The sequence below is a fragment of the Notolepis coatsorum genome (assembly GCF_963971535.1).
Source record: "Notolepis coatsorum genome assembly, chromosome: 14".
NCBI lineage: Eukaryota > Metazoa > Chordata > Actinopteri > Aulopiformes > Paralepididae > Notolepis > Notolepis coatsorum.
In genome coordinates, this window is record NC_140178.1 from 31,764,786 (window position 1) to 31,779,550 (window position 14,765).

Sequence of the window (14,765 nt, forward strand, 5' to 3'; positions counted from 1 at the left end):
CTGTGCGTTTAGTATAAAACTATCCAGCTGCACGCTAGCTTAGCTTAGCACAATGAATAGAAGAGGAATGCGTAGCGGCTAGCCTAGCTAAAACCCCGGGAGAGGTGTTAGTTGGTCGCACTACGCATCCGCTTCCATTCATTGTGCTAAGCTAGGCTAACGTGCAGCCGGAATAGCTTTCTACTGAACGCACAGAGAAGAAACTGGTATATTTATTGTCTCACTCTGGAGAAGACGATAACCAAATTTCCCATAATGTTGGCGTGTTCCTGATGAAGGGCCAATGGTCCAAACACGGGACATACAGCTTTTTGGTTGAAATTCTAACAAGGGATTCTAGGGGTGTTTGATGGTTATGCTGTGATCATCATATCAGTCTTGCACATGACTTGTAATGTAGTAATATTAATAAAGGAACGAGAAAATGGAATGATGCGATGGCTGTCTAAATCAGCCCCCCCCCCCCCCCTTAATTCGCTGTCAGGCGCTGCTCTTGCCCTTTTTTCAAATAAAATTCAGATTGCATGAACTGAATCATAGAATATTTGTGGGGAAATCTAAAAAGAGGGAGCACTTGAGGGGGCCGGATCCAGGCTAGTCTGGTAGGATAGACTTTGGGGGTTTGAAAAACAAAACATAGCTGTAATAATCATTCAAATCCTCAAATGGTTTCAGAGGACAAGATGGCACAGCTGGGTGTGGCCGCCTTGTTGTTAAGGAAGATCTTTGTGTTCAGTTGTCGATTCCTTGATGATCTGAAAAGCAAAGAGATCAAAGTAAAAAGATAGTCCTGGTTGAGTTGTCAGGTGTGCTGGCTGGGCTGCGTCTGGTTCAATGTGGCAACTTGGGTATACTGCCTTAAACCGTGTATCACATTGCCCCCTGGAGGATCTAGGTGGTTTGTACAGTGTAAATACACACCCACAGATTTACCTTATACTGTAGTCACTACAGTGTAGTGTGTGTGTTAGTTCTAGGTTGCCCTATTTTGGTTCATACTTCTCCATCTCTGGTCTCCACAGTCCGCACAAGTATGCTTCTCTTCACATGAGCCTCTTGAGGTTTGGTGTCCAAATTGGCTTCTGAAATAGGGGCAGAGAGAGAGAGAGAGAGAGAGAGAGAGAGAGAGAGAGAGAGAGAGAGAGAGAGAGAGAGAGAGGAGTTACACACAATACAGTACTGCATACAAGCAAGCAAGCAAAGTGTATAACAAATTATACTGCACTGTATTGTATTCTGCTTAATAGCCTAGTTTAATGATAACTGCATGCACTTTGTAATGATCAGCAATCAGCAGCATGTGTATTTGTGTTAAACCACAGTTCTTAGGTGCTACAGTCTTTTACTCACCTCTGAACTGCAGGTTGGTGAAGCTCTGGACTGGAACGGTGATCCTATAGGGAGGAGGAAGAGGAGGAGGAGAAGAAAAATTAGGATGAAAATATGGAAGGGGAAGAATAGGAGGAGGAGCCGGAGAGACAATTACAGCTATATTCACACATTTTCATGTCAATCATAATTATACCAACCAACTGACAACCAACCAACCAAGAACCAACCAACAACCAACCAACCAAGAACCAACCAACCAACCAACCAACCAACCAACCAACCAACCGACCAACCAACCAACCAACCAACCAACCAACCAACCAACAACCAACAACCAACCAACCAACCAACCAACCAACCAACCCGTTTTTCATCTTCCTAGCTACCTGCTTTCCTCTCCTTCCAGTAGTTTCCTGTAGGTGGCGATCTCAATGTCCAGGGCCAGTTTGACGTTAAGCAATTCCTGGTACTCCTGCAGGTGTCGGGCCATCTGTTCCTTCAATGCATGGATCTCCTCCTCCAAACGACACACGCTATCCTGGTACCCAGACGTCTCCATGGCGAAGCGGTCCTCTACTTCATGCAGCTGGCGTTCCAGAGACTCGTTCTGACGGACACGAGGAGAGAGGGTGATTGAGCTCAACTAGGATTAAAGGAATTGAGGAATTGATGGATTCCCTGCAACACACTCAAATACAAATCTCTCCCTTGATCGATTGTTTCACTCACTGTTCCACGGAGAGCCTCCAGGTCACAAGTCACCACCTGGACTTGCCGGCGATAATCATTGGCGTCCTGCTTTGCCAGGCGTAAGGCCTCTGCATTCCGATTGGCTGCATCCGTCAGGTCAGAAAACTGTGCATAGCAACAAACATGACACAGTGTGTGTGAGTATGATGTGTATACAGTAGATTTCAAAGATGGGTGTCTGTCTGGCCATGACTGCAGGCTGATTTGCTATTGATTGATTTTGACATGCTTCAGTCCAATTGAATAAATTGAACCCTGCGCTTATGTCTCTTGGCCCATATTCCAGCACGCTTAGATTTGATTCCAAACAGTAAGTCACACAGTAGAGATGCTGAAATCTCGTATTGAGAGGTAGGAAACAAATAAAGAGTCATCAGTGGATAATCAATTTAATTTATAATAAAACAAGATACTTGTGCCCTAATGATAAGGATAAGTGTTCAATGAAGAAACCCACTCCCATTGCCAAGAGAAAGTCGAACATGCCTATAAATAATTTAATACTATGGAACTACACACTGCAAATGTATTACATGGCCCATAATGGCCCCAAATAGCATAGCCAACTTCAACAGACCCATGCCCCTTTGATACGAGCTCCAGGTATTGACAATGCCGATTGCTACATAGTCATACCCTACCACATGGCCCCTAATGGCCACCACAACCCAACATGTAGATAGATAGGCAGTGAGAGTCAGCATATCACCAGGGTTATCAAGTGGGAACCTCCCTTCACTGGTGTTTTGTTAAGTTAGGCCCGCAACACCTTGGGAAGGCTCCACGGTTAGTTCCAGTGTCTCAGAACCACCCCCTCCATGCTAGCTCTCATTGTCCATGATTGTCCACCCACATGCAGAACGTCCTTGTGTTATCCTATCCTTGTGTTGAAAACAGAACTGTTCCTGATAATAATATCACACACGAAACAGAAACAACAGACAATAAAATAAATACCCTTTGTTTACTTTGGTCCCCAGCTGACATTATTTCTCCTCAACCAAATCCACTGACTTCCTTTCAGTGCTTCTTCCAACAACTAATTACCGCCTTTCACAAACTCCGCCCGTGAATCCCCAACTGTCCCAATAATGATAAAGTAAATAATTTTTTACCAGGGCTAGTAGTGCTTTGGAGATGTTGACATATTAGCCCAACTGGACCTGTGGTTGGCCAGAGAGGGGGAAAAGGTTTACAGTGGACCCTATATTCTCCACACCTTGGATCGGTACCACTCCTCAGTCTCCTGCATGTTGGAGGAGGCCATGGCCTCATACTGGACCCTGATGTCCCTCAGAGCGGAGGTCAGGTCTGGCTTGGAAATGTCCATGTCCACATGCACCTGCTGGCTCCCCAGCTGATCCTGGAGCTCACGCATCTCCTGGAGAGGAAGGAAAGGATGGAGGAGGTCAATTAGGAGAAGGGAGAAGTATTTATTGCACCCATAATCCCAATTTCAGTGGTATCTTGTAAATATTTAGGGGACATTTTTCCCTTTGATCCTATCCTGGAGAGTCTCCCTCTCATCGCCATATAACTATATAAACAGGTTTCCATCATTGCAGCTTAGAGAAGGAGAAACTCACCTCCTCGTGAATCTTCTTCAGGAACATGATCTCATCCTGCAGAGCCTCGATCCTCCTCTCTAACTGGACACGGTTCAGAGCTGCCTCGTCCACATCCTACACAGATAATACAGGATCAAGGTGGCGGTGAGTGCAGACAGATATTATACGTATTGGTACTTAGATCACAAATTGAGATTGGTGACAAATATATAGAGAGAATCACCTGTCTGAAGGTGTTCAAGTTGTTCTCTGCATCCTGTCGAAGACCCATCTCCTCCTGTAGTCTGAATAAGACACAAAGAATGAAGAAATTAGACAGAAATTAGGACAAAGAAGAGGAAGAAGAAGAAGAAGAAGAAGAAGAAGAAGATGATGTTGATCTTGATGTTGATGATGATACTGTACTTTATAGGAGGTTATCAGCTGTCCTCACAGAACCCATAAGGACACAAGACATACAACTATATGTTTCTGCTCTTTGACAATTTGGGTCGGGTATCGAAATTCAATACTTTTATGGTATGGATCAAATCGCTTACATACTATAGACTAGAGTATTGAAAAATGCTGTGGTATCTAAATGTGGTATTGAATGACACTGTGCCATTTGATACCAAATTCCGATACCTAAGTATAGTTAATCTCATCAGTGTCGGTGAGGCAATAAGTACGTTTGTTCCAAGATATAACATTTCTTCTGTTCAACCACAATTCAAAATCATCCAAAATTTAACAAAGCCCCCGATTGCACAGCACACATAACTCAGTAAAGGTATCAAACATTTTTAAACGATACACAGCCCTATTGACTACAAACTACAAAAACAGCCATAAACCAAAAAATTATTGAAACAACATTATATTAATTTCTACTTAGATTATGTATGAAGTATGAACACATAGCAACAACTTGTTTAACTTTTTCTGTCTGATTATTTGTGCAGGTACTACCCTTGAACCTCATCTACCTCCTTAGAATGTATGAAACTTCTTAAAGTAAATTTAAGGGGAATCCCAATCTGGGTCTTTCTTGTATCAGTACAAAATAGCTTTACTCACAGCCAGCTCTATACATAATAGTCAGGCCAGAGCAATAGCCCTGAACTACTGAGCATGCTCCAGCTTTTACCTCTGGCTACTCTGTTACCTGAGAGAGAGAGAGAGAGAGAGAGAGAGAGAGAGAGAGAGAGAGAGAGAGAGAGAGAGAGAGAGAGAGAGAGAGAGAGAGTGGCAAGCTGGTCAAGAGAGACGACCGAGGTATTTAAATGACCCACCCATTGTAGTTATTCAAAACTGAGTGAGGGTAAAGTGTCATTATGACATCTGGCTCTACCAAAATAGCACCTTCTGCGGCCGGTGTTTCTGTGCAGAGGTTACTTTGCCTAGTCATAGAGAGATAATTGATTATGCCTCAACCCGGTGAGCGAGTTTAATGTTGCTTTGCGGTGGAATTCCCCTTTTAACAGCATGATGAGAGACATGCAGTGTTGATCATGACATACGACAGTGCAGTGCGGTTCCCTGCGCCACAGTGGCAGAGTGCAGGGAGGTGAGACCTAGCGAGGACTGAATGAGGGGCTTATGCGTTATTAGCCAATAGCCATTCGGTACAGCCAAGCGGCCTGGGACCTTTCCCACGAGTTCTACACTTTCACAAAGGATCCATATATACACAGTCACTGTCTCTCTCTCTCTCTCTCTCTCTCTCTCACACACACACACACACACACACACACACACACACACACCTGTAAACAGATGCAAGCACATGCACACATACGCACGCACGCACAAACACATGCATGCACGCACACACACAGATACACTTCACTCTGCTCTCCATCTGTCACACACACACACACACACACACACGCACACACACGTAAACAGATGCAAGCGCATACACACACACGCAAGCACGCATGCACACACGCATGCATGCACACACACACACACACACACACATACACACACACCATTACATATACACACAAGACAAATACAAACACATGCAAGCATATTCACACATGCTCCCAGACCTATAAGCCAAAATATGTACGCGTTCATGCAGAACTGGATGAATGGAGCGGTTGAAGAAGAGCAGCAGGATGTACAGACTGACCTCTGACCTCTCAGCCAGGACCATCGCTATTCACCACCACTCCTTTCAGTGGGAGCAGCTGCTGTGTGGTAAAGGGAGCTGAGATGCCTCTGAAATAGACTCCGATGACTTCAGGGATGTTCAGTAAACATGTTTTTATTTTTTTTTATAGATGTTCCCTTCTAAAAATATGCCAACCATGCAGTTTAATCTTGTGGGGATATATATAAAAAAATCTTACTGCCCCCACCTTACTGATTAAAATGTTTCAATAAGCCAACCTTTGCTTCAATCCTCAAGACAGTGAATCACAGTTTTGAGGTAACAGGCAACAAGGGAACATCTGCCTGGTCCACAGCTCTCTTTGTGGGGAAGCGATTTTGTCTTTCTCCTCCGTGCTCGTTCAATGGCTGCTGGGGCTCCAGTCAGGATCAAGTTTGTTAAGAGAGATCCAGGAGTAAAGCCTTCCTCATTTTGATCTGAAAGACCAGCAACCCAAATATTCTCACACACCCTTAGCTATTAGACATATAACATTAGGCAGGAACTTGAAAAACAACTACTGGATAACAACAAGATTCGTGAACAAGAGTCGTGAGCAGTCCATGCTAATCCAATGGGTCCTGCATGCATCGCACCAAACATGCAGCATGTGCTATCCTACTGCAGCATTGTCGAGGACCCCTCTCACCCCAACCACAGCCCGTTTGCCATCCTCCCTTCTGGGAGGTGCAACAGGAATCTCAGTTCCAGGACCAGCAGGTTCAGGAACAGCTTCTTGCCCTCGGCTGTCACCTTGCTGAACTCTGCGAGGCTAATACGTGTAGGCTAAATCACCAGTCAGCCATCCAATGGGAGATGGGGGTATGGTGCAAGCTCAGACTGGAGCTTGTGGAGTGTTCAGGGACAAAATGTATGGCAATACATATATATGCACTCTGTACCTGTACTCCTGTGCAATGACAATAAAGTTTGAATCTAATCTAATCCGCAGCTGCCACCTCTCACCTTTGCTTGAGTGTGTTCAGGTCTCCGGCCAGGTTGTCTCTCTCTATCTCCAGCCGGGCTTTACCGGTGCCGAGGCCGTCCACCTGCCTGCGCAGCTCCCTCAGCTCCTCCTGGAAGATGTCTCCAAGGTGGCTGGGCTCCTTCCCCCTCAGCTGGTTCAGCTCCGCCACCAGCACCTTGTTCTGCTGCTCCAGGAAGCGCACCTTCTCGATGTAGCTGGCGAAGCGGTCGTTCAGACCCATCATCTCCACCTTCTCGTTGGTGCGCGTCTCCTTGTACTGGGTCTTCATCAGCGTGTCGGCAGAGAAGTCCAGCCGGTCGCCGTGGCTCCCGAAGAGCAGGGCCCCGCTGGCCGAGCCCAGGGATAGCCGGGACACCGGGGTGGCGAGGAGGCGAGGGCTGCCATGCCAGGAGAGGCGGCTGGACGAAAGGCTGCCGACTCGGGCTCCAGTGCTGCCGGAGCCCTGGGGCCCGAAACGCTTCCTGTAAGAAGACTGGACTCTCTGACTCTCCATGATGGGGGAATGAAGCTCGGTCCGGGGACAACCCGGGCTTTTATAGGGACCGTGGTCCCCCCCCAGGCCCAAGCAGAGGCCAACGGGTGGGGCAGAGGGGAGGGAGAGTGGCAGGCAGTGAATGGGACAAAAAAAGAGAGAGCCGAGGGGTGGTTTATGTGACACTCAAAAAGCTGTGTGCCAGGGATTGTTTGTGTTTGTCCACTCAACTACAAATGTCTCTCAACCATCTCCCTCTCTCTCTCTCCTGCTCTCCTCCCTGCCCTCTCCCTTCCCGTCTCCCTTCCTCTCGCTCTCTCTCTCTGTCTCATTTGAATGAATAGGAATTTGTGTGACAGAGCCTCACCACCTATTCAACATGACCACACACATGCTCTCTCACGAAAACACAGACGGGGTGACATGGAACAAAAGGAGGGAACTGAAGGAGTGAAGTCTCTCCTCTCTCCACTCCCAGAAAGAGACGGTGACGGCGACTGACAGCGAGACCGGTGGATGACGCCGTTAGATTAGACATTAGAGGGGCACCAGGGTGGCACACCACGTACAGCACTGCGGTGCAACCTAACATCTATTAGTTGCAGAAAGCAGGAATCGTTGGATAAATATGATAAGAATAACAATGTTAACCTCTTTAGCCCGAGTGGTCCGCCGGCAGACCGCAGATGGCATCATGTCATAAATCAATCTCTCCAGACTGTATGACATAATGTTGTGTTTCTTTTTCAAATGTAGCGAAGAGTAAAGACCCTAATCCTGTCAAAACAGCAGTCATAGTGTATATTTTCAACAATACGTTTGTTTACCAATAGGTTAAAGTGTTATTAGTGAGATTTTAGTTTATGGAATGTGTTCATAATTTAGCGAATATCCACAATTTTGAATTTGCGTTGCAATTTGGTTTGTAGTCATTTGAGGAGAGGACATCCAGAGCTCTCAATGAGCGTTGACATTTTGAAAAACTACATTACACAGTTCATGCCAGCTTCCTGCAAGCAAATTACTTGTCGATGAATTTCTTTTATTTCTCTGGATTATCTACCACAAAACTGAACGTTATTCTCCACTTGCACAATGTGGGGGCGTCATATCCGGTTATGTCTTTAGCCGGGTAATAATAATAATAATAACAATATCTTAAATTTATATAGCGCCTTTCAGGAGACCCAAGGCGCTTAACAGCTAAGGGAGGGGGACAGGGAACAATGTAACAACAAAATAATAATCAAAATGAAAGAAAGAAAGAAAACGAAAGAAAAAAGGGGAAATCAGGCAGTCATTTACAAATTTGGTGGGTTTTGAATTGGGATTTGAAGGAGTGCAGGGATGTAGCACTACAGATGTTTGGAGGGAGTGAGTTCCAGAGGGTGGGTGCGGCCACAGAGAAGGCTCTGGGACCAACAGTCTGCATGTTGGTGGTGGGGATGGAGAGGAGACCGGAGTCAGAGGACCGCAGCCTCCGGGGCGGGATGTAGGGATGGAGGAGGTCCGCTAGGTACCGGGGGGCAAGGGAGTGAAGGGCTTTGTAGGTGATGAGGAGGATCTTGAAATTGATGCAGGACTTGACTGGAAGCCAGTGGAGGTGGATGAGGGTGGGGGTGATGTGGTGCCAGGACTTGGTGCGGGTGAGAACCCTGGCAGCAGAATTTTGCACATATTGTAGCCTGTTCAGGGCATTACTGGGTAGCCCTATGAGGACAGAGTTTGCGTAGTCAAGACGGGAGGTGACGAAAGCGTGGATGAGAGTCTCTGCTACGGAGTCTGGGAGAGATGGCCGGAGTCGGGAAATGTTCCTGAGATGGAAAAAAGCTGATTTGGTTATTGTTTTTATGTGGGAATGAAAGGAGAGGGTGGAGTCCAGTATGACGCCCAGGTTGCGAACTTCTGGGGAAGGGTGGATTAGGCAGCCATCCACTTCAAGGAGGAGGTCTCCAACCTTCCGGAGCAGTGACTGCTTGGCCACAACCATGAGCTCAGTCTTCTTGCTATTTAGCTTCAGGAAATTGGATGACATCCAGGCCTTGATGTCAAGGAGACAGTTGACGAGGTGCTGTGGGGGAGAGGAGTGGAGGGTGAGGTGCTGATGTAGAGCTGAGTGTCATCAGCGTAAGAGTGGAAATTGAGACCATGTTTCCGGATGATGTGACCAAGGGGGAGCATGTAGATTGTGAAGAGGAGTGGACCAAGAACGGAGCCCTGCGGCACACCTTGGTTGACTGGGGCAGGGGTAGACTTCTTCCGGTCCCATCACAATATGAGTTTAGCAACTTTTCTCCCGTCAATTAAACAACTTTATAGTCACTTTATTCTTTTTGAATTACTTAAAAAAATTATTTAATATGCAAATGTTTGTAAAGTGTGTTTGTCAGCTGGGTCTTTTAAGGTTTTTGGGCTGTATTTAATGTAAAAAAGTTTACTGAGAGTTAGCCACATTAGCATTTAGCTCCGCCTAAATCCAATACAACCAACAGTTTACCAGATTAACAGAAAACGTTCACAACTTTCCAGAATATCAAACGTGGGTCTAACAAATGCCACGTCGATACTAACTGAGGTAGGCTATATGTCTCATTTCATGCCCCATATCTAACAGATTAATGTATTGGATTTAGGTGGAGCTAAATGCTAATGTGGCTAACTAACAGTGGAGCCACATTAGCATTTAGCTCTGCCTAAATCCAATTGATTGATTGATTGAAAACTTTTTAACCCTTTCTCCGCCGATGACGTGTTTACACGTCATTCCTCGCCATGCGTAATCTGCCAATGACGGGTTACGGCGTCTTTGAGATCAATATTTCATATTTTCGTCATGGTATTCACATTTCACCCAGTCTTTGCTGGTGTTGTATGACTCCGCTCAACTCTGCAATGCTTCAATACCGCCACCTGGTGGCCGATCGGCGAGTTGCCAAAACCGGAAGTGGCCGGAAGTGCTTAGTCCGTCCCCTATTCCGTCCGGCCACTCGCTATCGCTCGCGGGGACTCTATCCAGACACCGTGCATATCGATCCGTTGCCATAACTCAATAAACAACATGATTGGACGTATATTAGTATTATACAAACCGGAACTGGATCACCTAGATCAACATCACATAACTGGGATCTGTTTGCGCCAGTGTGATCGCCCAACGGTAAGAGGAAGCTGCCGTGAGTTTCAGCGTTTTTTATTATTATTATCCATACAAACTGCTCTGATCTATATATCACCCATACTACATGAATCATTTAACGTCGGTCATTGCATTATAAACGACCCCCCCCCCCCCCCACCCTCCGGTCACCAGCAGATGACCAGTCATGACGTTTAGGATCGTGTACAGTTGAAATTTTTAATATAACGTTGATCGGTATCAAACTGCATTTGATCATCTAATATATGCATTTATGGCTATATCTCACGTTCTATGAAATACAGCAGAAAACGATAAAAACATATTTATACTCTGGACGGTATTTTAGTATTAATGTGTGAATGAAAAAGTAAAACGTTCCTACATCCTGAACGATAGATAATTGATGTTGAATGGGCCATAGTAATGTCAATTTAGCAATACAATTTAAAAAGTTATAGCCCTGCAAAGAAGGTGAACATCTCCATAGACAAATAGTGCTGGCAGAGAGGCTACAAGGATGGATACAAGCTCCGGCAGAGAATGGGTTTTAACAGATTGCAGAATGGGTAGAATACAGTACGGCTCAATACAAACAATTGTTAAGGGGATGCAGACCAGAAAAATTCTTTCGTCTTGTTTACATCAGGGTCCCCCATTTTCAATTCATCATGACATTTATGACATACATGACATACAGATATACAGTACTGTTTCATTCAGACATTTATGACATACAAGATATACAAATATACAGTACTGTTTAAGAGAAAGAGATCATAAACAAAATATATTTGAGGGGGAAGAAACTGTATATTGGAGGGGGTTGGGGGGATGGGGGGGTTTGGACATTTACCGGGGCCAGTTTCGAATTGCAGCCACCCGTAGGTGCTCATTGAGAGCGGTTTTGAAGGAGGGTAGGGATTCACATTATTGTAATTTGTGGCATAATTGTGAAACGTGTTTAGTCCCTTGTTTGAGCCGAATCTGGGTTGAACATGATTTGTGGAACTCTCTCTGGTGTTGTGGTCATGGAATTCACTGACCTTTGGGAAGTATTTCGAGATGTACATGGGTATCTTAGTGGTGTAGTCGTGTATCTTGTAGACCAGGCCCATTGCAAGTTGCTGTACTCTGTCGTCTACTCTAAGCCATCCTAGGTTGTCAAAATGGGCAGGGGTGAGGTGGGTTTTAGGAGTAAGGTCAAGCAGTAGTCTGACCAGTTTGTTTTGTAATGTTTGTAGTCTTGTTTTTAGGGCCTTTGAGGTGCTTTGGTACCATGAGGTGCAAGCATAGTCGTAGTACCCTTGAATGAGTGCTCCTGTTAGAGTCTTCAAGGTATTCTCGTTTACCAGAGAGGAGATCCGGTACAAGAATCTTGTTCGTTGGTTGACTTTTTTTTATTACATTGGTTGCCATTTTGTCACAGGAAAGATTTGCCTCTAGGATGGAACCCAGGTAGGTAATTTCATCTTTCCTTGTGAAAATATTGTCACCCACTGTAACAGAGAAGGCATTGGCCTTGCTGAGTTTGTTTTACCCAGGTGTAATGATAGTTTGTTATCAGCGAGCCAGGTGCAGATTTTGCCGAGTTCAGAGCTGAGGGCTTTTTCAACCTGCAACTTGTCCCTGTCAGAGACCAGCAGGGCTGAATCGTCTGCGAACAGGAACAAGTTGCAGTCACAAGCTGATGACATGTCATCTGCATAAATTAGGAACAGTAACGGTCCTAGTATACTTCCTTGTTGAACACCACAGCTCACTGGGAGGGGGGGGGCAGTGTACCATTTACCTCCACCATCTGTTCTCTCCCCTCCAGGTAGGATTGCATCTTCAAAACCAATTGCTTTTAGCTAGTCAATCAGAATGGAGTGATTGACAATGTCGAAAGCCTTTTGGAGGTACAGTATGATGCTGCAGTATTTTCCCGCGGCCACCTCTTGTTTGATGTGGTCATTCAAATAGAGAAGGCATGTGTCAGTGGAGTGGGATGTTCTGGAGCCAGATTGGAATTCGTATATTCTCTTTTTTCCCGCAAGGTACTTTTCTACCTGTTCGTAGAATTTTTTTTCCATAACTTTCGAGATGGAGGTAAGAATAGAAACAGGGCGGTAGTGGCCTGGGTCTAATTTGCTGCCTTTTTTGTGCAGGGGGGTCACTCTCACAATTTTGAAGTCTTTGGGGACGTATATCCCTGTTTTATGGAGAGGTTTATTATGTGGGTGATGACTGGGGTGATGGTGGCTGCTGAGTCTCTGAGGAATTTGGAGGGGATATTGTCATGGCCAGTGGCCTTGTTAGGTTGGAGGGCGCTCAGTTTTTTGAGCACCTCATCTGTTGTTACTATTTCGAGTTTGAAGTCGTCTTTGCGGACCCCTAGGTTTTTGGAGAAGGCTAGGATGTGTTCTACCCCAAAATGCCCAGAGTGGGAGGGTAGTTTATTAACCAGTGTTGTGGCTATGTTTGTAAAGAAAATGTTTAAGTAATTGGCCACATCCAGCGTGTCTGTGATGAGAGTGTTTTCTGTCTTTATGTTGATGTTTGTAAATCTGGTTTTTAGTTTTTTACTGCAGCCTAGTTGGTTGTTGATTAATTTCCAAAGTTCACAGGGTTTGTTTTTGTTTTCCTCAGCTTTGTCATTGATGATTTTTTGTGTGCAGATTTGATCATGGTGTTTACATCGTTTCTCAGTCTGTTTCTTTGTTGTTTGAGTTCAACCACGTGGGCTTGGAGATCACTGTTTGAATTTTTGGAAAGCTTTGACTGATTTCTATGAAGTTCAGAGCATTTTTTGTCTCTGGTTTTCATATCGATCAGTATGTCTGAGTGCATCCATGGCTCAGCGCGATTTTTAACCCTGGTTGTTCTTAGGGGGGCCATGTTGTTGAGTATTGATGAGAATTTGGTTTTTAATCCAAACCATGTTAATCCACATTAATCTGTTAGATATGGGGCATGAAATGAGACATATAACTCAATTGGTATCAATGTGGCATCTGTTAGACCCACGTTTGATATTCTGGAAAGTTATGAACGTTTTCTGTTAATCTGGTAAACTGTTGGTTGCATTTAGGCGGAGCTAAATCTACTCTCTTCTCCAAATACTCTGATAATAACACATGAATCGTGGCTTTCGTCTAAGATCCTTTAACATTGTTAAGCCCTAGCCCTATTTTCTGAAAATCCGCCTAAAAAAGTAAATGGAAGATTGTTCCACTTCTACAAATCAGCATTTTTAACTTTAAATGCTGATTTATTTTACACATAATCTCACACATCCAAAAACTCGAAACAGTTTTGCACACGTTCGTTTGGTTTCACAGTTATTGAGAGTAAATTAGTTTGAATATGGCCACCAGTGACGTCACCTGGCACATTGTGATGTATAGATGTAGCAGTACTGTCTGTATGTCATATGATGAATTGAAAATGGGGGACCCTGATGTAAACAAGACGAAAATCTTTCTCTGGTCTGCATCCCCTTAACAATTGTATGTATTGAGCTGTACTGTACTGTACCCATTCTGCAATCTGTTAATAAACTTTTCAATCAATCAATCAATCAATCAATCTATCAATCAATCAATCATGTGTTAATTACAGCTCAATGAAATGATAAGGTAGCAGTCCCTACAAGACAATGTATTGCTATTTCATGGAGCTGTAATTAACAACACAAGGATTCAGTGTCCTTGATGACATCACCGGTGGCCATATTCAAACTCATTTACCCCAAAACTGTCCAACTAAATTAATGTGTACAAAACTGTTTAGAGTTTTTGGATGTGTGTGTGAGATTGTGCAAATTAAATCAGCATTGTTTTTTTTGGTGAAGTGCCCCATTACCAATTGTCTTTGAGTTTTAGAGTCACTACTTGCCCCAGGGTTCCCAGACTTAGATGGACGGCGGAGACTGGTGGAATGGGTCTAGAGACCTCGGCCTGAACCCTATATGGACAGAAGCTCCACCACAGATTTGTCTCCATCCGTTCCCACGGCAACCTCAGGGTTAGGTACGTCAAAACACTGCAGTATAACTTTTCCTGACTGCGGAAAGAATGTGGTTCCTGTGGAAACTCTTTATTTCTGAACCTGGAGCCCTGACTATAATAAATAGTATGTTACTAAATTACAGTTACTTTGTCGAGGAACTCAAAAAATCTATGTGGGGAACGGTCGCTCAACATGACTTATCAGTCTCCCTTTGGTTCTTAGCTAAACTCTGTCCTTACAACAGGTAGTAAACCCACATCCCTCCAGGGGATATAAAGGACGGCTTTGTTACCTGCTCTTAAAGTTGTGGAAAGTGGGAACCAGTGGTGAGACAGTAATACAACCTTAGTGTAACTTTACTATTTGGGCTTGTGAGTGTTATT

At 44.6% G+C, this 14,765-nt stretch overlaps 1 protein-coding gene across 1 annotated transcript; it reads right to left on the reverse strand.

Annotated features, from left to right (window-relative positions):
• Positions 1 to 713: 713 nt before the first annotated feature.
• Positions 714 to 7,274, reverse strand: gfap (glial fibrillary acidic protein; the record flags this gene model as incomplete). The annotated part of the gene is made up of 9 exons (XM_084328205.1): positions 714 to 755; positions 1,000 to 1,082; positions 1,351 to 1,394; positions 1,719 to 1,939; positions 2,062 to 2,187; positions 3,302 to 3,463; positions 3,669 to 3,764; positions 3,874 to 3,934; positions 6,760 to 7,274. 9 exons carry the CDS (start codon positions 7,272 to 7,274, stop codon positions 714 to 716), a joined length of 1,350 nt encoding a protein of 449 aa, XP_084184331.1.
• Between the last annotated feature and the right edge of the window lie 7,491 nt (positions 7,275 to 14,765).